The 22646-nt window shown below is 43.5% G+C and overlaps 1 protein-coding gene across 1 annotated transcript in view; it reads left to right on the top strand.

Annotated features, from left to right (window-relative positions):
* LOC138638117 (probable cation-transporting ATPase 13A4) overlaps window positions 1–22646 on the top strand; it is a 627752-nt gene that overhangs the window by 551049 nt on the left and 54057 nt on the right. Inside the window, exon 27 of the mRNA XM_069727139.1 lies at window positions 5755–5924. Within this exon, the coding sequence (XP_069583240.1) occupies window positions 5755–5924 (170 nt within the window). The remainder of the gene's footprint in view (window positions 1–5754; window positions 5925–22646) is intronic.

Below are 22646 nucleotides of genomic sequence, written 5' to 3'. Positions count from 1 at the left end.
AGGGCAACAAATGAGTGGCTTCATAAAAAGCATATGAAAGTCCTGGAGTGTCCTAACCAGTCTCCAGATCTCAACCCCATAGAAAATCTTTGGAGGGAGTTGAAAGTCTGTGTTACCCAGCAACAGGCCCAATACATCACTGCTCTAAAGGAGATCTGCATGGAAGAATGAGCCAACATACTACCAACAGTGTGTGTACCAACCTTGTGAAGACTTATAGAAAACGTTTAACCACTGTAATAGCCAAGAAAGGATATATAACAAAATATTGAGATGAACTTTTGTTAATGACTGTTCTGTCTTCATACACGTTGATACGGTGTGTGATCCAACATACAGCATAAACCACTTCTGTCTTCCAAATAAGCAGACTGTTTTTCTGTAGTCTAACTTGTTTATTGGTAACAGGTATTGAAATGCGGTAAAACTATAAGAATACAAATGGTATGTATAAGTATTGAGCCAAATAACAGCACAGCTGACACTTTACAATGAATAGAAAAGTATACAGGATGATGCAACTTCTACAAATAACTACATACACTAAGTCCTTGGTAATCACATTTCCTGTGTACAGACTGCTATACAGTTAATCACATTCTGTACAACACTTAAGCGGGATGGCAAGTAAGTGAGGTAGTTCCAACACAACAGAAGAACACGTGTGTCCAGGAAGAACAGAGAGAGAAAATGGAGGTTCCTCATCCCAAAATGCCTTGGTGCAATCCCACAATGCAACATTCTAATTATTCCTAAAAAACACAGGTAATAATTTTAACCACCACTGGGTGGTGCTATAACACAACAAACCAACACTATGGTACCAAACTTTAATGCATGATACGAAACCCTGTCCTTCATTAGGATGGACAGAACAATGACCAAATACTTATTTCCCATCATAATTTGCAAAATAAATCTTGCCAAATCCGACAAGATGATTTTCTCTTTTTGACTCTCATAGTTGTGGTCTACCTATGATGTCAACTACAGGCCTCTCTCCTCTTTTTAAGTTTTAAGAGAACTTGCACAATTGGTGGCTGACTAAATACTTTTTTCCCGACTGTAACTGCCATAGACTATAATGAAAATGTTTGCCATCTATCTTTTGCTGTCATCAGGTGTATATTTTAAAGGCCTTAAAAATGTTCCTTTGAGCACACTTGATTTCTCAACTGGAAATTGCTGATAAACTGTTATGATCAATAAATACTTGAGATTTTAATGCATATATATTTTTATACTGGGTTTCAGCTGATGCTATATATTAAAAGGGTTGTCCACTACCTAGAACCCATTCTCATTCCTCATATTTGGCATAATTATAATAAGTAACACCTATACTCACTTCCTGAGGCGGTGTTATTCCAATGGTGTTGGTACTCATGTTCCTGGGACCACTGTAAGATTGATACATCATGTGAGTTCTCAATCAGCGCTCACATCTCTGTCCAAGCTATCAGACGTATTTTACATTAACAGTTAGTTAGGGCTGCGGCTGCTTTCTGCCTTCTCCTTGATGTTAAATCCAAGAAACACAGAACGCACATATAAAGCCGCACAGCTGATATAGTAATCCACAAAGTTTATCACCCGACAGGAATTAAGGGCTATATGTATTATCCACAACAACAGGGGTGCAGCTTCCAGAAACAAATGCAAAGTCCAAAATAGAAAAATAAGAAAAAAATAGGAGCGCACTTACCCTAGTGTGGTATGCATCATTTTATTTAGACATAAAAAGTGGACAGCAGGGAGGGGCAGGATCTGCCATGGACAACGGCCGTTTCGTGCGTGCTGGCACTTCAACGGGTCCTAATGGTGAATGAACTGAAGGAGTGTTATATGGACCGGATCTAGTCCTAAACTCCACCCCTCTATTGCTCAAACAACAAATAATAATGTGAGAATTAAAAACAACATGCTATTAAAAACAATGAACTTAGAACACATTCTAGGGAACCAGATATCGATTGAAGATGAATACATTAACAGTTTACAAAAACACGGACATGTCGACCTTTTCATTGAAACCAGATGGTCCTGCCGCATTAGTGCGTATGATCCACCTGGCTTCTCTACGTAGCAAAAGCCGGCACAAATCCCCTCCGCCCTCCGGCAGTGAGACGCGCTCCAAACCCGCAAACCTCAAAGATTGAACATCTCCCGCATGGTGAGTCCGTACATGATCTATCAATCTAGGGGCACCCTTTCCTGTTTTTATAGAGTTAAAATGTTCTCTGATACGGACAAACAGGGGGCGAATAGTTTTGCCGATGTAAAAACCTCGGCATGAACAAAACAGAATATATACAACATGGGAAGTTCTACACGATATAAAATCTCGTACTCTGTGCTGCATATGTCCAACTCTCACTGGATCTCCTGTATAGTGATATTTACAAAAATTACAACTTCCACATTTGAAATTACCTGTGGGTACACTATCAGTGAGCCAATTATTTCTATCAGTTGTAAAACGGTTCCTGACTACTAGATCTCTGATATTTTTGCTCCGAGTGGAATCAAAACAAAGGACAAGGATGGAATAAATCCCAGTTCAAAAGAAATAAAAATAAAAGAGATTATCTCACCACAGACTCTGATTCGAGTGCAGCGGAAGATTCTGCCGCATCCACAAGTATAACGCCTCCACAACAAGCAACTACCTCAGGTGTGTCCCCTTTAGACGCAGGACGCGCCGAGGGAGTAGGAGAAATGGCAGAAGGAAACGCCAGAAAAAGACGACAAGTTTCGTGGAAACCGATGAAATAGCAGTGGTCAACCTTACTCCTCGAATACTGAATGACATGCATATATCTGTTCTCACTAAGGGACTCAATTTTTGTATTCCAGAACGGTTTGATATAGTAGACTTTAAGATCGATTTATTTAAGGCGACACGCAAAATTCATTTACATAAATCTTTTTCCACAGCTAAATACAATTTAGTCCCCCGGGAAATTTTCCCGGGAGAGTCACCCTGTCACGTGGGCCCCCTTGGCTTTTTTGTCACTTAGGACCCTTTTGACGAAGTACGGGAGGAGACACGAGACCTCATTGATTCGTTGTATACCGTTCCACGGTCAAGAATTGAGGAGGATATGGTAGTTCAACCTTTTATTGGGGGTAACAAGTCCACGTATATGCCCCCCATATCCCCAGGAAACGTTGTGGATATTTTTCAGATGCAGGTATTGAGAGATATAGAGGCCTTAATATACGAGCGACCCTCAGATAATCTTCTAACAAAAGAGAAACAGGCTCTAACTGAAATACAAAGCTGGTCAGACGTAATTGTCCGTAATGCAGATAAGGGAGGTAACGTGGTGTTACTATCGAGGGACTACTATAAAATAGAAGCTCTAAGACAGTTGTCTGATGAGGATACGTACGTAAAACTTAAAGGAGACCCTACTATAAAATTTAAAAATTCGTTACATTCTCTTTTGAGAAAATTTGTAGAAAAAAGGGTATTTTCATCTAAGCAAGCTGAAAAACTTTATCCTAAATTTCCAAGGCGTCCCCATTGGTATCACATACCTAAACTGCACAAGTCAGCAGTAGCCCCCCCTGGCCGTCCTATCGTGTCAGGGGTGGGCTCTCTGACTGAGCCGCTCTCTTCATACATTGACTGGCTATTACGCCCTCTCTTGTTGGATGTTCCTTCCTACATAAAAGATACAGGGGCTTTTTTACAAATTCTGAAGGATTTTGAATGGCATGATTCGTATTCTTTGACATCTATCGACATCGAAAGCCTGTATACTCGTATACCACAAACATTGGGAGTGGAGACAATCAAATGTATTTTGCAAAATACGCCTACTGGGCAGGACACTGTTGACTTTGTTTGTGAGGGACTTTCATTCATTCTAAAGCATAATGCTTTTCAATTTGATGGCCAGTGGTACATGCAGACGGTCGGTACCGCGATGGGTACCCCCGTCGCATGTACCCTGGCAAACCTCTTTCTTGCCAGGTTTGAAGAGGAGTATATTTATTCCTCAAGTAATCCCTTCCTCCAACATATCAAGCTTTATGCTAGATATGTGGATGACATATTCATGGTGTGGGATGGACACCAAGATGCTTTCAACGATTTCGTTGAGCACTTGGGGACATCCAACACCATGAATATGCGGTTCACCTCGCAATTTGGAGGTACTAATTTAGTCTTTTTAGACGTCAAATTGCATATAAACAGTAAAGGTTTGATCACAGAGGTGTATCGAAAACCATCAGCGTCCAACTCACTATTACACTTCAACAGTGCCCATCCCCCTTATGTGAAACGTTCTCTTCCCTTTAGCCAAATCTTAAGGGTTAAAAGAATTAACAATGACCCTGAAGGATTTGAGCGGCAGTCAGCGGATTTAATTAATCGTTTTAAAAAACGAGGATATCCTCTATCAGTTCTTAATAATGCGTATGATAAAGCAAAAGCTACTAATGTTGTTATGTCCCATAAGAAAAAACATGAAAAAAAGTTTATCTTCAGTTTCAAGTTCGGACCGCTTGATAATCATATTAGATCAGTTATACGCAAAAATTGGCAGATCCTAAGTCAGGATAGTGACCTTAAAGAAGTTGTGAAAAGAGGTCCCCTTTTTGCCAGTCGTCGGAGCAAAAATATCAGAGATCTAGTAGTCAGGAACCGTTTTACAACTGATAGAAATAATTGGCTCACTGATAGTGTACCCACAGGTAATTTCAAATGTGGAAGTTGTAATTTTTGTAAATATCACTATACAGGAGATCCAGTGAGAGCTGGACATATGCAGCACAGAGTACGAGATTTTATATCGTGTAGAACTTCCCATGTTGTATATATTCTGTTTTGTTCATGCCGAGGTTTTTACATCGGCAAAACTATTCGCCCCCTGTTTGTCCGTATCAGAGAACATTTTAACTCTATAAAAACAGGAAAGGGTGCCCCTAGATTGATAGATCATGTACGGACTCACCATGCGGGAGATGTTCAATCTTTGAGGTTTGCGGGTTTGGAGCGCGTCTCACTGCCGGAGGGCGGAGGGGATTTGTGCCGGCTTTTGCTACGTAGAGAAGCCAGGTGGATCATACGCACTAATGCGGCAGGACCATCTGGTTTCAATGAAAAGGTCGACATGACCGTGTTTTTGTAAACTGTTAATGTATTCATCTTCAATCGATATCTGGTTCCCTAGAATGTGTTCTAAGTTCATTGTTTTTAATAGCATGTTGTTTTTAATTCTCACATTATTATTTGTTGTTTGAGCAATAGAGGGGTGGAGTTTAGGACTAGATCCGGTCCATATAACACTCCTTCAGTTCATTCACCATTAGGACCCGTTGAAGTGCCAGCACGCACGAAACGGCCGTTGTCCATGGCAGATCCTGCCCCTCCCTGCTGTCCACTTTTTATGTCTAAATAAAATGATGCATACCACACTAGGGTAAGTGCGCTCCTATTTTTTTCTTATTTTTCTCCTTGATGTTAGATTTCTCCGAATGCAGCATCAGTGATGCTAGCGTTGATCATGCACAGGACTCATGTGAGGCAACAACCTTACATGAGCGGTAGGAATGCAAGTACCAACTCTGCCAGAATGGTGTTGGCACTGGATGTGACTGAGTGTTTTCATTTTAAATGGACCAAACAACAGGAATGAGAAGGGGGTTGTCTAAGTATAAAACAGACTTAGACTTAAATAAGATTAATAAAGTCACGTGACAACACAAAAGTATAATAATCACTACTTTTCTCATCCACAGTGCATGTCTTCCAGCAAACCATAGCATAGCGAATGTTACAATGAGAGAACCTGGTTTCTCAGAGAACTTCATAGCATCAACAATGTTCCCTGTGCTTGGTCTTAATCTAATTATTGGAGAAATTGTGTATGCCAAAGGAAAGCCATTCCGGCAGCCTCTATATACTAACTGTAAGTTGAAAAATATATCAAACAAATATATATATATATATACTAGCTGAAGAGCCCGGCGTTGCCTGGGCATAGTAAATATCTGTGGTTAGTTATAGCACGTCACTTCTCTTATTTTCCCATCACGCCTCTCATTTACCCCCTCACATCTCTCATTTTCTCCCTCACACCTCTCATTTTCTCCCTCACTCCTCTCATTCCCCCCTAACACTTGTCATTTCGACCTCACATCTGTCATTTTCCGATCACTACACTATTTTCCCTCACTCCTCTCATTTTGCACTCACACCTTTTCATTTTCACCTCATACCTCTCATTTTCACCTCAGTATATACATGTTTGTCATCTCCCTTATATATAGTATAGACGTGTATGTCATCTCCTGTATATAGTATATACCTGTATGTCATCTCCCCTGTATATAGTATATACCTGCTGTGTGTCATCTCCCCTGTATATAATATATACCTGTATGTCATCTCCTTCTATATATAGTATATACCTGTATGTCATCTCCTCCTGTATATAGTATACTAGATTGTGGCCTGATTCTAACGCATCGGGTATTCTAGAATATGCATGTCCCCGTAGTATATGGACAATGATGATTCCAGAATTCGCGGCACACTGTGCCCGTCGCTGATTGGTCGAGGCAACCTTTATGACATCATCGCCGCCATGGCAACCATTATGACATCTACGTCGATACTGTGCCCGTCGCTGAATCAGAAACGTGAGATGTCTACATTCCTTTATGACATCATCGTCGTTGTGCCCGTTGCTGATTGGTCGAGGCCTAGCGGCCTCGACCAATCAGATGCGTGATTTCTACGTCCTTTATGACATCATCGTCACTGTGCCCGTTGCTGATTCAGAGACGCGGGATTTGTACGTCGATGCTGTGCCGGTCTCTGATTGGTCGAGGCCTGGCGGCCTCGACCAATCAGAGAGCCGGGATTTCCAGGACAGACAGACAGACAGACAGAAAGACAGACAGACAGACGGAAAAACCCTTAGACAATTATATATATAGATACCTGTATGTCATCTTCTATATATATAGCATATACCTGTATGTCATCTCCTCCTGTATATAGTATATACCTGTAGGTAATCTGCTCCTGTATATAGTATATACCTGTGTGTCATCTCCTCCTGTATTTAGTATATACCTGTATGTCATCTCCTCCTGTATATAGTATGTACCTGTATGTCATCTCCTCCTCTATATAGTATATACCTGTGTGTTATCTCTCCTGTATATAGTATATATCTGTGTGTCATCTCCCCTGTATATAGTATATACCTGTGTGATCTCCTGTATTAGACCTCGTTAACACGTTATTTGCTCAGTATTTTTACCTCAGTATTTGTAAGATAAATTGGCAGCTTGATAAATCCCCAGCCAACAGAAAGCCCTCCCCCTGGCAGTATATATTAGCTCACACATACACATAATAGACAGGTCATGTGACTGACAGCTGCTGTATTTCCTATATGGTACATTTGTTGCTCTTGTAGTTTGTCTGCTTATTAATCAGATTTTTATTTTTGAAGGCTAATACCAGGCTTGTGTGTGTTTTAGGGTGAGTTTCGTTTGTCAAGTTGTGTGTGTTGAGTTGTGTGTGGCAACATGCGTGTAGCAACTTTTTGTGTGTCGAGTTGCATGTAACAGGTTAGTGTAGCAAGTTGTGTGCAGCAAGTTTTGCGCATGGCGAGTTTTGCACGTGGTGAGTTTTATGTCTGGTGCCTTTTGAGTATGTGCAAGTTTTGTGTGAGGCAACTTTTGCATGTGTTGCAAATTTTGTGCATGTGGCAATTTTTCCGCGTGTGCAAGTTTTGCGTGTGGCGAGTTTTCCACTTGTGGCGAGTTTTGCGTGAGCCTAGTTTTTGCATGTGGCGAGTTTTGCGCGGCGACTTTTGTGTTTCGACTTTTATGTGGCGAGGTTGGTGTATGTGTGGTGAAATGTGTGCTGAGGGTGGTATATGTGTTCAAGCACGTGGTAGTGTGTGGCGCATTTTGTGTGTGTGTTCATATCCCCATGTGTGGTGAGTATCCCATGTCGGGGCTCCACCTTAGCAACTGTACGGTATATACTCTTTTGCGCCATCGCTCTCATTCTTTAAGTCCCCCTTGTTCACATCTGGCAGCTGTCAATTTGCCTCCAACACTTTTCCTTTCACTTTTCCCCATTATGTAGATAGGGGAAAAATAGTTTGGTGAATTGGAAAGTGTGGAGTTAAAATTTCACCTCACAACATAGTCTATGACGCTCTCAGGGTCCAGACGTGTGACTGTGCAAAATTTTGTGGCTGTAGCTGCGACGCCTCCAACACTTTTCATTTTACTTTTTCCCCATTATGTAGATAGGGGCAAAATTGTTTGGTGAATTGGAACGCGTGGGGTTAAAATTTCGCCTCACAATATAGCCTATGACGCTCTCGGGGTCCAGACGTGTGAGTGTGCAAAATTTTGTGGCTGTAGCTGCGACGGTGCAGATGCCAATCCCGGACATACACACACACAAACATACACACACACACATACACACATTCAGCTTTATATAGTAGACTAGCTGAAGAGCCCGGCATTGCCTGGGCATAGTAAATATCTGTGGTTAGTTATAGCACGTCACTTCTCTTATTTTCCCATCACGCCTCTCATTTTCCCAATCACATCTTTAATTTTCCCCCTCACATCTCTCATTTTCTCCCTCACACCTCTCATTTTCTCCCTCACTCCTCTCATTCCCGCCTAACACTTGTCAGTTCGACCTCACATCTGTCATTTTCCGATCACTACACTATTTTCCCTCACTCCTCTCATTTTGCACTCACACTTTTTCATTTTCACCTCACACCTCTTATTTTCACCTCAGTATATACATGTTTGTCATCTCCCTTATATATAGTATACACCTGTATGTCATCTCCTGTATATAGTATATACCTGTATGTCATCTCCCCTGTATATAGTATAAACCTACTGTGTGTCATCTCCCCTGTATTTAGTATATACCTGTATGTCATCTCCTCCTATATATAGTATATACCTGTATGTAATCTCCTCCTATATATAGTATATACCTGTATGTCATCTCCTCCTGTATAAAGTATATACCTGTGTGTCATCTCCCCTGTATATAGTATATATCTGTGTGTCATCTCCTCCTGTATATAGTATATACCTGTATGTCATCTTCTATATATAGCATATACCTGTATGTCATCTCCTCCTGTATATAGTATATACCTGTAGGTAATCTGCTCCTGTATATAGTATATACCTGTGTGTCATCTCCTCCTGTATATAGTATATACCTGTATGTCATCTCCTCCTGTATATAGTATGTACCTGTATGTCATCTCCCCTGTATATAGTATATACCTGTGTGATCTCCTGTATTAGACCTCGTTAACACGTTATTTGCTCAGTATTTTTACCTCAGTATTTGTAAGATAAATTGGCAGCCTGATAAATCCCCAGCCAACAGGAAGCCCTCCCCCTAGCAGTATATATTAGCTCACACATACACATAATAGACAGGTCATGTGACTGACAGCTGCCGTATTTCCTATATGGTACATTTGTTGCTCTTGTAGTTTGTCTGCTTATTAATCAGATTTTTATTTTTGAAGGCGAATACCAGACTTGTGTGTGTTTTAGGGCGAGTTTCGTTTGTCAAGTTGTGTGTGTTGAGTTGTGTGTGGCGACATGCATGTAGCGACTTTTGTGAGATGAGTTTTGTGTGGCAACGTGTGTAGCAACTTTTTGTGTGTCGAGTTGCATGTGACAGGTTAGTGTAGCAAGTTGTGTGCAGCAAGTTTTGCGCATGGCGAGTTTTGCGCGTGGTGAGTTTTATATCTGGTGCCTTTTGAGTATGTGCAAGTTTTGTGTGAGGCAACTTTTGCATGTGTTGCAAATTTTGTGCATGTGGCAATTTTTCCACGTGTGCAAGTTTTGCGTGTGGCGAGTTTTCCATGAGGTGAGTTTTGCACTTGTGGCGAGTTTTGCGTGAGCCTATTTTTTGCATGTGGCGAGTTTTGCACGTGGTGAGTTTTGAGCGGCGACTTTTGTGTTTCGACTTTTATGTGGCGAGGTTGGTGTATGTGTGGTGAAATGTGTGCTGAGGGTCGTATATGTGTTCAAGCACGTGGTAGTGTGTGGCGCATTTTGTGTGTGTGTTCATATCCCCGTGTGTGGTGAGTATCCCATGTCGGGGTCCCACCTTAGCAACTGTACGGTATATACTCTTTGGCGCCATCGCTCTCACTCTTTAAGTCCCCCTTGTTCACATCTGGCAGCTGTCAATTTGCCTCCAACACTTTTCCTTTCACTTTTCCCCATTATGTAGATAGGGGAAAAATAGTTTGGTGAATTGGAAAGCGCGGAGTTAAAATTTCACCTCACAACATAGCATATGATGCTCTCAGGGTCCAGACGTGTGACTGTGCAAAATTTTGTGGCTGTAGCTGCGACGCCTCCAACACTTTTCATTTCACTTTTTCCCCATTATGTAGATAGGGGCAAAATTGTTTGGTGAATTGGAAAGCGCAGGGTTAAAATTTCACCTCACAATGTAGCCTATGACGCTCTCAGGGTCCAGACGTGTGACTGTGCAAAATTTTGTTGGTGTAGCTGCGACGCTTCCAACACTTTTCCTTTCACTTTTTTCCCCATTATGTAGATAGGGGCAAAATTGTTTGGTGAATTGGAACGCGCGGGGTTAAAATTTCGCCTCACAACATAGCCTATGACGCTCTCGGGGTCCAGACGTGTGAGTGTGCAAAATTTTGTGGCTGTAGCTGCGACGGTGCAGATGCCAATCCCGGACATACACACACACACATTCAGCTTTATATAGTAGATATATATATATATATATATATATATATATATATATATATATATATATATATATATATATATATATATCTTTAACGGGAAGCTATCACCATAAAAATGCAGAGATTTCTCTCTCTCTCTCTGTATATATACAGAGAGGAGGAGAGAGGGAGACAGCAATAAGAAAAGTTTTAGGAGTATGTCAAATGCAAAAGAAAAGTCAAAGATGCAATAGGATATTTACAGTATGGAAAGGGATAAACGGTCAAAAATGAAGTTGAGAAGCCCAAACTTTTAAATTCCTATTTTGCATATGTGTACTCTTACAAAGCAATTGTAACATCAATTGATCTTCACAATGCTATCAAATAAATAAACGAATCCACATTAACTATAAACAGAGAAATTGTGACTGGTAAGGAAACACTTAGCTAATTTAAATGAATTTAAATTTTCTGGTCCAGATAAATTGCATCCTAAGGTACTGAAAGAAATAGCAGAGGGAATTTCAGAACCACTAGCCTGAGTCCCAGATGTTTGGAGAAGGTCAAATGTTGTCTCTATGTTCAAAAAATTAAAGAAGATGGAGCCATGAAATTAGAGGCCAGTGAGCCTTATGTCTATACCAGGAAAGATCCTTAAGCAAATTATTAAACAACATGTATGTAAGCATTTAGAGAAGACTAGATTAATTAACCCGACCCAGCATTGTTTTTTAGCAAACAAGTCATTCCAGACTAATCTAATTTCCTTCTATGATGGAATCACTGACTGGGTGGATCAGGTAAATGTGGTAGAAAAAGTATATCTCGACTTCAGCAAAGCATTTGATAACGTATCTCATTGAGAAAATGACCAGGTATGGGATTGACAAGGCTACGGTTAGGTGGATTCATAACTGGCTCAGTGATTATACTCAAACATTGGTGATGAATGTTTGCACATCCAATTGGAAGAGTGTTTCAATTGGAGTACCTCAAGGCTCTGTCCTGGCCCCAGTGAAGGTAAATGAACTGAACAGAAGGTAAGCTAATAAAATTTGCAGGCAATGCAAAGCTAGGAGGAATTGCGAACACTAGAGAAGACAGAGAAAGGATAATGATTTTGATAAGGTGAAATAATGGGCAGTGACAAATAGGATGGCAATTAACATGGAGAAATGCAAGATTCTACATCTGAGCATGAAAATCAAAAATTACATCTACAGAATGGGAGGATAAAACTAAGCAACTGCTTGCGTTAAAAAGACTTGGTTATATTAATAGATCACAGACTGCACATGAGTCAACAGTGATGCAGCAGAGTTCTAAGCTGTACTAAGCATAGAGTCTAGATAAAGTAATTATCACCCTCTACTCCTCCTTGGTTGGGCCTCATCTAGAATTCTGTGTCCAGTTCTGGGCACAACATTTAAAAACAGACATTGAAAGACTGGAGCAAGTTCAGAGAAGAGCTACCAGGATGGTGAAAGGACTGTAAAGTATGTGATACGAGGAGCAGTTAAGGAATCTGGGAATGTTTAGCTTGCAAAAAGAAGGATAAGAGGAGACTTTGTAGATGTCTACAAATATCTGAAAGGATGTCACAGTGTAAAGGGATCATCCTTATTCGCATTTGCACATGGAAACACGAGAAGCAATGGAATGAAATTGAAAGGGAGAAGATACAGATTAGATATTAGAGAAAAATTTCTGACAGTGAGGATGATCATTGAGTGGGACAGGCTGTCGCAAGAGGTGGTGAGTTTTCCTTCAATGGAAGTCTTCAAACAGAGGCTGGACAGACATCTCTCTGAGATGGTTTAGTGAATCCTGTATTGAGCAGGGGGTTGGACATGATGACCCTGGAGGTCCCTTCCAACTCTACCATTCTATGATTCTATGATATTTGTGAAAAGCACCTTTATATGTGTATACAGTGGGGATGGAGGGTATTCAGACCCCTTTAATTGTTTCACTCTTTGTTTCATTGCAACCATTTAGTAAACTATGCACCCCATCTTGACTGAAAAAAAAAGAAATGAAGAAATATTTGCAAATTAAAAAAAAAATAAAAACAGAAATATCACATGGTCATAAGTTTTCAGACCCTTTGCTCAGTATTGAGTAGAAGCACCCCTTTGAGCTACTACAGCCATGAGTCTTCTTGGGAATGATGCAAGAAGTTTTTCACACCTGGATTTGGGGATCCTCTGCCTTTCTTCCTTGCAGATCCTCTCCAGTTCCATCAATTTGGATGGTGAACATTGATGAACAGCCTTTTTCAGGTCTCTCCACAGATCCTCAATTGGGTTTAGGTCAGGGCTCTGGCTGGGCCAGTCAAGAATGGTCACAGAGTTGTTCTGAAGTCACTTCTTTATTATTTTAGCTGTGTGGGCAGGGCAATTGTCTTGTTGGAAGGTGAACCTTCAGCCAAGTCTGAGGTCCAGAGTACTCTGGAAGAGGTTTTCATCCAGAATATCTCTTTAATTGGTCACATTCATATTTCCTCCAATAGCAACCAGTCTTCCTGTCTCTGCAGCTTTGCTTTGCCTCAATTCTGTCTCTGAGCTCCTTGGTCAGTTCCTTTGACCTCATGATTCTCATTTGGTCTGACATTCACTGTGAGCTGTGAGGTCTTATATAGACAGGTGTGTGACTTTAGAAATCAAGTCCTATCAGTTTAATTAAACACAGCTGGACATCAATGAAGGAGTAGAACCATCTCAAGGAGGATCACAAGGAAATGGACAGCATGTGACTTAAATATGAGTGTCTGAGCAAAGGGTCTGAATACTTATAATATACTTTTCTTTTCTAGTAAATTTGCAAAAATTTTTACCTTTCTGCTTTTTTCCGTCAAGATGGGGTGCTGAATGTACATTAATGAGAAAAAAAAAATAACTTTTTTGAATTTACCGAATGACTGCAATGAAACAAAGAGTGAAAATTTTAAAAGGGTTCTAAATAGTGTTGAGCCACCCACCTAGTGTTCGAGTTCGGTTCGTCGAATTGGGGCATGTTCGATGAATGTTCGTCAAACGTTCGACGATTACAGTCGAACTCCATTGAAACCAATGGCAGGAAAACACATAGAAAACACATAGAAACCACCTTAAAAGGTGTCTAAAAGCTGAGAAACTGCTCAGAAGAAACAACAATCACATGGAAAAGTCACAAGTACATATAGTCATGCGAAAAGAAAAGAGGTGGAGGAGTAAAAGGAGGATGAGACACAGATATAGGCATGTCATGCCCTTCTAAAATCAAGAAAGGCTGGAGTAAAAATCTAAAATCAGCCAACCAACACCCAGACGTCAAAAAAAATTTTTCTAAAAAGAAATATCTTTAGGCAGAATGGCGAGTCCATTCAGAACATATTCCTTAGAAGATGTAGTGGTATACCCGTTGCGAGTCATGCCAAAAAAGGAACCCAATACATTCAGACTAATCCACCATTTGTTATATCCAAGGGACAGGTCAGTAAACGGCAACATCGACGCGGAACCAAGTATAGTACTATACTGTATCTCCTTTGACGAGGCAATCAGGCAGGTCAAGAAGTTGGGAAGGGACACCCTAATGTCCAAAACAGACATTGAGGGGGCGTTCCGGTTACTACCTGTGCCTCCGAATAGTGTCCGCCTATTGGGCTGCTTCTGTGAAGGAGCATACTACAAAGATCCCTGTTTGCCCATGGGGTGCTCCATATCCTGTTCACTATTTGAGGCATTTAGTTGCTTCCTCGAATGGGTTGTCATGGACGTTTCTAAGGGGGCACATATTATCCATTACCTCAATTACTTTTAATGCCCGGGCCTTGCGTATGTTATTTTCCCCTCCTCTCGTCAATATTTGTGGGGGGCTATCTTTCCTTTGGGGATTTTCTCTGAGGCAAGATAGGTTTCCTGTTTCCATCTTTAGGGGAAGTTAGATCTTAGGCTGTGCCGAGGGGTCTAGGGAGCATCAGGTACCCCCCACGGCTATTTTTAGTTGCGCTGCTAGGTTCAGGGTTTGCGGTCAGTACAGATACCACCTCCTTCAGAGCTTGTCTCATGTTGTTCCTAAACCTCCAGATCAGAACAGAATCCCACGCACCCCCAGAGGAAGGTGTTTCCACAATTAATACGGGTTGCCCAGCCCAGGAAATGTCAAACAAAGAGAAGGTTCTAGGCCCCTGCTGCTAAACTCGTTCTACCGCCTGGTCAGACCATGCTCACGTTACCAGTATGAGCACGTATGCCTCTCAAAGGGGTGGAAGTACAGATGGAGCCAACCATTATGGATCAGATACCCTGGGGGCTCCTCGTCACTCAGACTTTAGCCACAGTCCATGATGGTAATGAGGTAGTGCGGTGCATCAATCTCGGGAAGAAGATCTCACCCTCTCACCTGAGAGTGTAGTGGCTCAGGTGTTGGAATGTCATCAGAGCTGATACAACCAGAAGCCTTTACAATTGGTAGCCTTGCAAGGGGACTCCTGGACCCTAGCTGCCACAATGACACCGGAACATCTGCCTGGAGATCTGAAGGGGGGCCGTCGAATTGTGGAACAGATGCAGGTCAAATTGATTTGACTCTCCCCGCAACAGATGCAACAGGTGGAAGCTGTACTGGAGCTCTAACAGGAGATCTTTGCTCATCATGAAGATGACTTTGGGTGCACCATGGCTAAAGCCCACAAAATCCCTACAGGAAGTGCTGCCCCAGTCCATGAGAGATATCAGTAAACACTGCCTCAGATGAACCAAGATGTAAAGGAGATGCTGGTTCACAAGCTGCAGAGTGGAGTCATACGGGTCAGAGCCTGTGGGCGGCTTCCATTGTTTTAGTCTGAATAATGGACAGAACCCTGTGCTTTTGTGTCGATTACCGATGACTGAATGCCTTAAGGAGTCCTTATCTGCCTTGGGAAAGGCAAAGTATTTCTCAACCCTGGATCTGGCCAGTGGATACTGGCAGGTACCCATGGCTGAACACGATCAGCTGAAGATAGCATTCATACTGCCCATGGGATTGCTTGAATTTAACTGGATGCCCTATGGCCTAACGCCCCTGGTATGTGTTAGGAGTTGAGTTCCCGCCGCTGCACAGGGGGAATCTCGAACCATGTCTGCTGCGGTCTCTCATTCTGCATCAGCCGCAGTGCAGCCTGCTCAGTAGCGACGTCGGTCCCAGCGTCTTGCTCATTCTCACTCTGTACAGAGGGTTACTGCTGCTTTTCCTGCTTCTGCCATTGAAGCCAGTGCTGGACAGCGGCGAGCAGATGCTTTTGGGACTAAGTCCTGCGTTTCCCCTTCTGAGGATGCCCAGGGCAAGATCTCCCATTGGAGATCGAGGGTCACATGCTCAGATACTGCAGCAGTTCCCATTGGTCCTCCAGGAAGGTCCTGAAGGTGCTCAACTTCTGTGGCAGCCTCTCAGTGGTAGGAAGTTACATACTGCAGCTATAAAGGGTTTGCATGGCCGCACAGCCATGCGCTAGTATACAATTGTAATCGTGTGTGTGTTGATGAGTGCAAGTCGTTCCTTAAAAAACCCATCCCTTGTGTATGACTTCGCGTAAGGTGTATGGCTGCAATCTAGCGCCCGGCTGAACTCACAGCGTTAAACACACAAAACAGCATCTACTGCTGTGACCGCCAGTACGGAGCCACGCGCCAATTGAGTGCTTCTTTAGCCCAAGTCTGGGTGGTTAGTGGTGTCCGCCAGTACGTCACAGTTTGCACTCTCATGCTATTTAATTATTAGTTTTGTTACGTGCGGTACTGCGGCCCTGTGATGCAACAGGGTTCACTTCGTTCACACAGGGTGAAGCTAAACCATGTGTATCCTCATTGTACCGCCATATAGTTCGTCACTGCTTAGCAGCAGGTACCATCTCTGCACGGTGGACCCCGGGCTGTGAACGCACCTTATTCCTTTTCTCTAATTATTTGGTGCGTTCCGCTAGCCCTAACAGTACGTTTCAGCGATTGATGGAAATATGCTTGGGGGATCTGAATTTCAAGGCAACACTCATGTATCTGGACGATATCATTGCAGGCATCTTTGAAGAACACCTCCGGTGACTGGTGCAAGTGTTGAGTAGACTACAGAAGCATGACCTGAAAGTGAAGTCCAAAATATGTCACCTTTTCTGTAAGCAAATCAAGTACCTGGGGCACATCGTATCCGCTGACGGAGGGAGACTTGTACATGAGAAGGTAGCAGTGGTACAGGACTGGCCCACCCTGAAGACAGTGAAAGGCGTTTGGTCCTTTCTGGGGCTTACTGGGTACTACCAAAGGTTCTTGAAGAATTTCACTTAAATTGCTAATCCACTGCTGTAACTACTAAAGGGAGTGCTGTCTGGTTCATAGAATTGGACTATCCAATGGAGAGGTAACCAGGAAGAATCCTTCTGAGCCTTGAAGATAATTTTGACTGAGGCCACAATACTCACCTATGCGGACTACTCACAGCCTTTCATTCTTCACATCAATGGAAGTCTACTTGGTGTGGGGCCCATGCTATCGCAAATGCAGGAAGGGAGGGAATGAGTGATTGCCCATGCAAGCCGGTCTCTCCGCGACTTGGAACAGAACCCAGACAATTACAGCTCCTTTAAGTTGGAATTGCTGGCGTTAGTGTGGGTGATGACCAAAAAGTTAGCCGAATACTTGTCGGGGTCTGAAGTCGGTGTGCATTGTTAACAATCCCCTAGCCCACCTGGAAAATGCTAACTTAAGGGCCTTGGAACAACGATGGGTGGCCCACTTGGCAAAGTACTGGTACAAGATTGTGTATCTGGCCGGAGCCAAGAACACGCATGCTGATGCTCTGTCGAGAGTGACCCATGAGAGACTCCTGTTTTTCAGGACCTCGCTAGGTTGTTGGTGGCGACGCAGGGACAGATTGGAGAGGCATCTGGAGAACAGGTGCTGGGACGACCCCAGGATGACTGGGTGCAACTCTAGCAAGAAGATAAGGAACTTTCCCAGTTGAGACAGTGGGTGGCTCTGAAGCGACTTCCCAGCTGGCGTGAAAGAGATGCTCTGTCCCCCAGGACTTTGCAGATTCTAAGGCAGTGGGAGTGACTCCAGTTGGAGGACAGCTTGCTGTATAGAAAAGTGCTGTTGGTGCAGGATTTGGGGGTCACCTGGCAAGTGGTGCTCCCAGAGAAGTTGATTCGTGTAGTGGCTACGAGGCCCATGAGAGAGGGGCTCACTTTGGTCAGGAGACATTCCAGTGGTTACAAAAGTTGGTATATCACCTCCAAATGAAGACTGCAGTAGATGAGGCCTGTCAATGATGTCAGAGCTGTGAACTCGTCAAACCTCCAGAGCAGAGAACCCCGACGCAGACCATCGTGACTTCTGCCCCCTTAGAATTATTGATGATCGATTACAGAACATTGTCTGGTGATGACAGACCACTTTACCAAGTTGGCTATGGTGACTCCAATTCGGGATCAGACTGCTGAGTCAGCTGCATGGGCCATTTACCGAGACTTCATCCAGGTGTATGGTAGCCTAAAGAGAATCCATTCTAACCAAGGCACTTGTTTTCAAGTTCGAGTGACGGAGGAGTTACATAGTCTGTACCGGATTTAGATGCTCAGAACATTGGAGGAAGATTGGAAAATACGGTGGCCTGAGTACGTGGCTGAATTGGTCTGGGTGTACAACAATCAAGTGCACAGCACAACAGGATACACTCCATATACCCTGCTGTTCGGGTGAAAGGGACCGGAAATTACAGAGCTGGAGTTGGATCCGGAAGAAGACTGCCCATGGATGGCAGTGTCTTCCTGGGTCCTAGAACATCGACATCACCTGCAGACTCTTCACCAGCTGGTGCAGACTAAGTTTCAAGAACTCCAACACCATGAAATGGTGCCTATTCGAGGGACAGCTCTCAAGGCTGGAGATCGAGTGTTGGTCAGAGACAAGCGGCCCTGGGGCAAGTTGGAGTATCGATAGGAAAATCCAGTATTGAGTGAAACGCCGAGTTGGGTCCGATGGCCAGTGTATATGAAGTCCAACGAGAAGAAGGAGCGCCTACCCAAATAGTCCACTGCAGCATGTTGTGTCCTTGCTTGTCACAGAGTCCTGAAGAAGGAGGAAGAGTGCTGAACACCACCGAAATGCTCACACCAACGGTTCTCGACTGTGATGAGGAAGAGACACTCGCCTTGTTCTCAGACTCGGATAGTCTGCCAACCGGCAGTCCCAGTGAAATGCATAGGCCTGAAACTCCAGAGACGGACGATTCGTCAGATCAAGATACAGTATGCTCCCATCTTCTACCACTCAACCTGAAGTATGCCATACAGAGCGGACGACAGATGGAATACTTCCCGCTCGTTATGGACAAGACCAGTTTATTGGGCAACAAATTATTCAAGAAATGGAAAAGTGTGAACGTCTGATGAAGGAACTCTCGCCCATGGAATGGTGAGTTAAAGGAGGGCGGGAGTGTAAGGAGGAAGACCGGGCTGCCGGGTACCTGCGTCATGCTGGGTCTGGAAATGTCAAGGCTGCGTCCAGTGATACCAGTTGAAAGAATGGGGGACTGAACAAGTCCCATGACCCAGGGACAGAGGGCGTGGCTAAGCCGGGCAGTGTACAGGAAGCATGGGAAAGAAGTCTCAGTGTCACGCCGGGAGCAAGAGCAGAGGCAAGTGTGCCGCACACTCCACAGTGTGAGAGATGCCGCCGAGCATTCTCATCCACAAGATTGCCTTGTGCAGGCATGTACTACGGAGGACAGAGAATGAACTTCAATCCAATACTGCAGCCAGCATGCAGCCAGTGGGTAAGGAAAGGGTGAATCAAACACCCAAAAACCCCGCCACCATGGCTGAAGATTGTTCCCTCCAAATTCAGGTGACAGTGTCCCTTTAAGCACTAGCCTACATTATATAGCTATAACCACACCCAGGAACCAATCACATGATTATTCACGACATCAACGCAGGTCCTCAAACACACATAGAGGCATGGTGATGCCCGTACCTAGGGGTGAGGTATATGGGTAGCCAGACCCTCCCATCTCTCACAGCTACCCATTACCCAGACCCAAGTGTATTAAACTATCCCTTAGTGCTTATGTCCATTAAAGAAAATACTCCGGGTTACATCACAGAGACAAGCCATCTCTGTGACACATACCTCCCATCGACTATACGACCCTTAGCCACATAACAGTCTTTGTAGTATGGTAGAAAAATAATTACTGGGAGTAAACCCTCGCAGACACGTGTAAAACATACAAACTCTTTGCAAATGCTATCCTTGGTGGAGTTGGAACACTGGAGTCCAGCGCTGCAAGGTTGCTAATGTTTATGCATTGATGACTGAATTTTTCTGTGGTTGGAAGGCTATCATTGCAGTGCAAACTCTGTGCCTCACTGCTGTCTTGGGAAAAACCACTGTCAAGATTGCCTTCCAGCATGTTTTAGTACTGCAGCATGGGCGCATCCATTACTGGGGGGGAACAAATGGCAAAATTTACTTTTGTATTGTGGATAGAACACACTGCTAACCCAGTAGTCAGCTCTATTTCAAATCATAACTATACGGGTAACAATCATGTAGCAGATAGTGATGCGAGAAGGCGCTCATGGGTGGGTGTCTTTTAAGAAGTCCAACTCCACAGTGTGGCAGGATAACAGTAAAGCTTTCTTCCTCCATCCCCTCCTGACCACCATTGATAACATATAGGGAATCATTATCGTCTTCATTTCATAACTGTTGTACGTCCATCACCTCTCGCTTTTCATCATTTTCATGGTGCTTCTCCATCTGTTCCCCCCATGGCGACCACCCGTGAGATGACAGACCTGAACTTATAGATATTGCTAACCATAAAGGAATCCTTCTCTGCTTCATCTTATCCCCCAGGACCACCACCTCCTCATCCAGACTATTTAAAGGGTGTTCTAGCATGTAGATGACAGTAATAGTGATGACGGCATCATCATTACTAGCCATTGTAGTAGCCATTAAGAAAATAGGCAGAAGGGTGCAGAGGTCCTTAATATGTGTCCACTACGCAAGTGTAAATTGCACCACATCTGTACTGTGTTGTGCAAGGCTATGACAAAAGTTATACTACACCAGATCTCAGCTCTGATGCCAGAGTTGCTGCAACATGTGCAGAATTTAGTTCACGGTGTGGTCATACAACAATATCATCCGGTAAACACAAAGATAGTGGTTTCTGCAGCAGCTCATCCAGGATGGGACAGTGGAAGAGGAATTGCTGTACCTTCAGGATGAGGATGCAAGCTATGCAAGGCACGTGGATGCCACCAGGTTTGTACCGTTATTGCTTACGCTTTTTCCTGGCACTAGGTTGAGTGTAGCCAGCTATTGATCAAACTCAGCATGGATAGCTTTCTACAACTGTTGATCTCTATGACAGTGTTCTCCAAGGCATATTCATGTAAACACTGGTTTATTGCGGTAAGCACTGGCTGCGCAGTACGGAGGTGGAGGGTGATTCCCTCTGCAGTGTCGCAACATGTGTTTTATTAAGGCAGGGGTTGAGGGTGCAGGTGGAGGCCCTAGAGGAGGTGGAAAAGACAGAAGTAAAGTTAGCGACTTTAACTTTTTTAGGATCGAGTCGGGTTTCGCGAAACCCAACTTTGTGGGTCGGTGAAATCGGCCGATTATTGCGAAAAGTCATGGATCGACCGAAACATGAAACCCAATGCAAGTCTATGGGGAATCAAAGTCGGCAGTGAGTGGAGGACAGAAAAACACCTACAGTGCCCATTTTAATGTCAAAAACATTAATTTGTTTTACTGAAGCTTGTCAATCTTAATTTACTTTATAATAGTTAGGCATTGAAATTTGGTGGTCATTTGGCTAAAGTTGTGGGGGGTAGGGCTGGCTCAAGTTTTTCATGTGCCCAGGAAACGCGGACTACATCACGTCGTTGGAGCAGGGAGAGGTAAGTATTTTAACTTTGCAAGTGCTGTGATCCTGAGCAAGCAGGGGGGCTCACTCATTCGCATTGTCACTGGCACAGGACCCCTCAAAGTACGGCGGTGTGTTGGACGGCGGGGGTGCCTCCCACCGGCATAGACACTTTTGTGTACTATCAGGGGCCCTGTGCTAGTGACATCGCCAACGAGTATGCCCCCCACCTGATGAAGGAACCAGCACTTTCATCTGCACCTTCCTCTTTGTCCCCATGTAAGGTGGTATAGTATGCGGGAAGGGGAACCAGACTTTCAGCATGGTCAGAAACTGGCTGTGTAGAGTGCAAGGGGAATGTAGTGGTCTGGGTCAATGTATCAGCAGACTCATCTAGCAGTGGCTGGGCAATGGGAAAGATGAGGAGGAAACACAGATATAGGCCCCAAGAATAAAATAGGCTAAATTTATTTCAAAATTGGTAACAGGACTAAACAGGCGGCATTGCTTTGCTCAGTGGAGGAAAACTGTAATGAGTGGCAGACACAGTTAGTAGGCCTAAGTAATAAAGTGGGCCAAATGAAGTTCAAAATTGGTAACAGAAGTAAACAGACGGCACTGCTTTGTTCAGTAGAGGAGAACAAGAAGCAGTGGCAGACACCGTTAGTAGGCCCAACCAAACAAGTAGGCCAAATGCAGTTTAATATTTGATATAGGCTGAAAGCCTGAAAATTGAAGCTCAGCTTTGTTCAGTGGAGGAGAACAACTAGCAGCGGCAGACACTGTTAGTAGGCCCAACCAAACAAGTAGGCTAAATGCAGTTTAATATTTGATATAGGCTGAAAACCTGAAAATTGAAGCTCAGCTTTGTTCAGTGGAGGAGAACAAAAAGCAGCGACAGACACCGTTAGTAGGTCCAACCAAACAAGTAGGCCAAATGCAGTTTAATACTTTATATAGACTGAAAGCCTGAAAATTGAAGCTCAGCTT

Source organism: Ranitomeya imitator, chromosome 5, assembly GCF_032444005.1.
Source record: "Ranitomeya imitator isolate aRanImi1 chromosome 5, aRanImi1.pri, whole genome shotgun sequence".
Taxonomy (NCBI): Eukaryota; Metazoa; Chordata; class Amphibia; order Anura; family Dendrobatidae; genus Ranitomeya; species Ranitomeya imitator.
The sequence above is the reverse complement of the archived record's forward strand: the minus strand, read 5'-3'. Positions and strand labels throughout refer to the sequence as shown.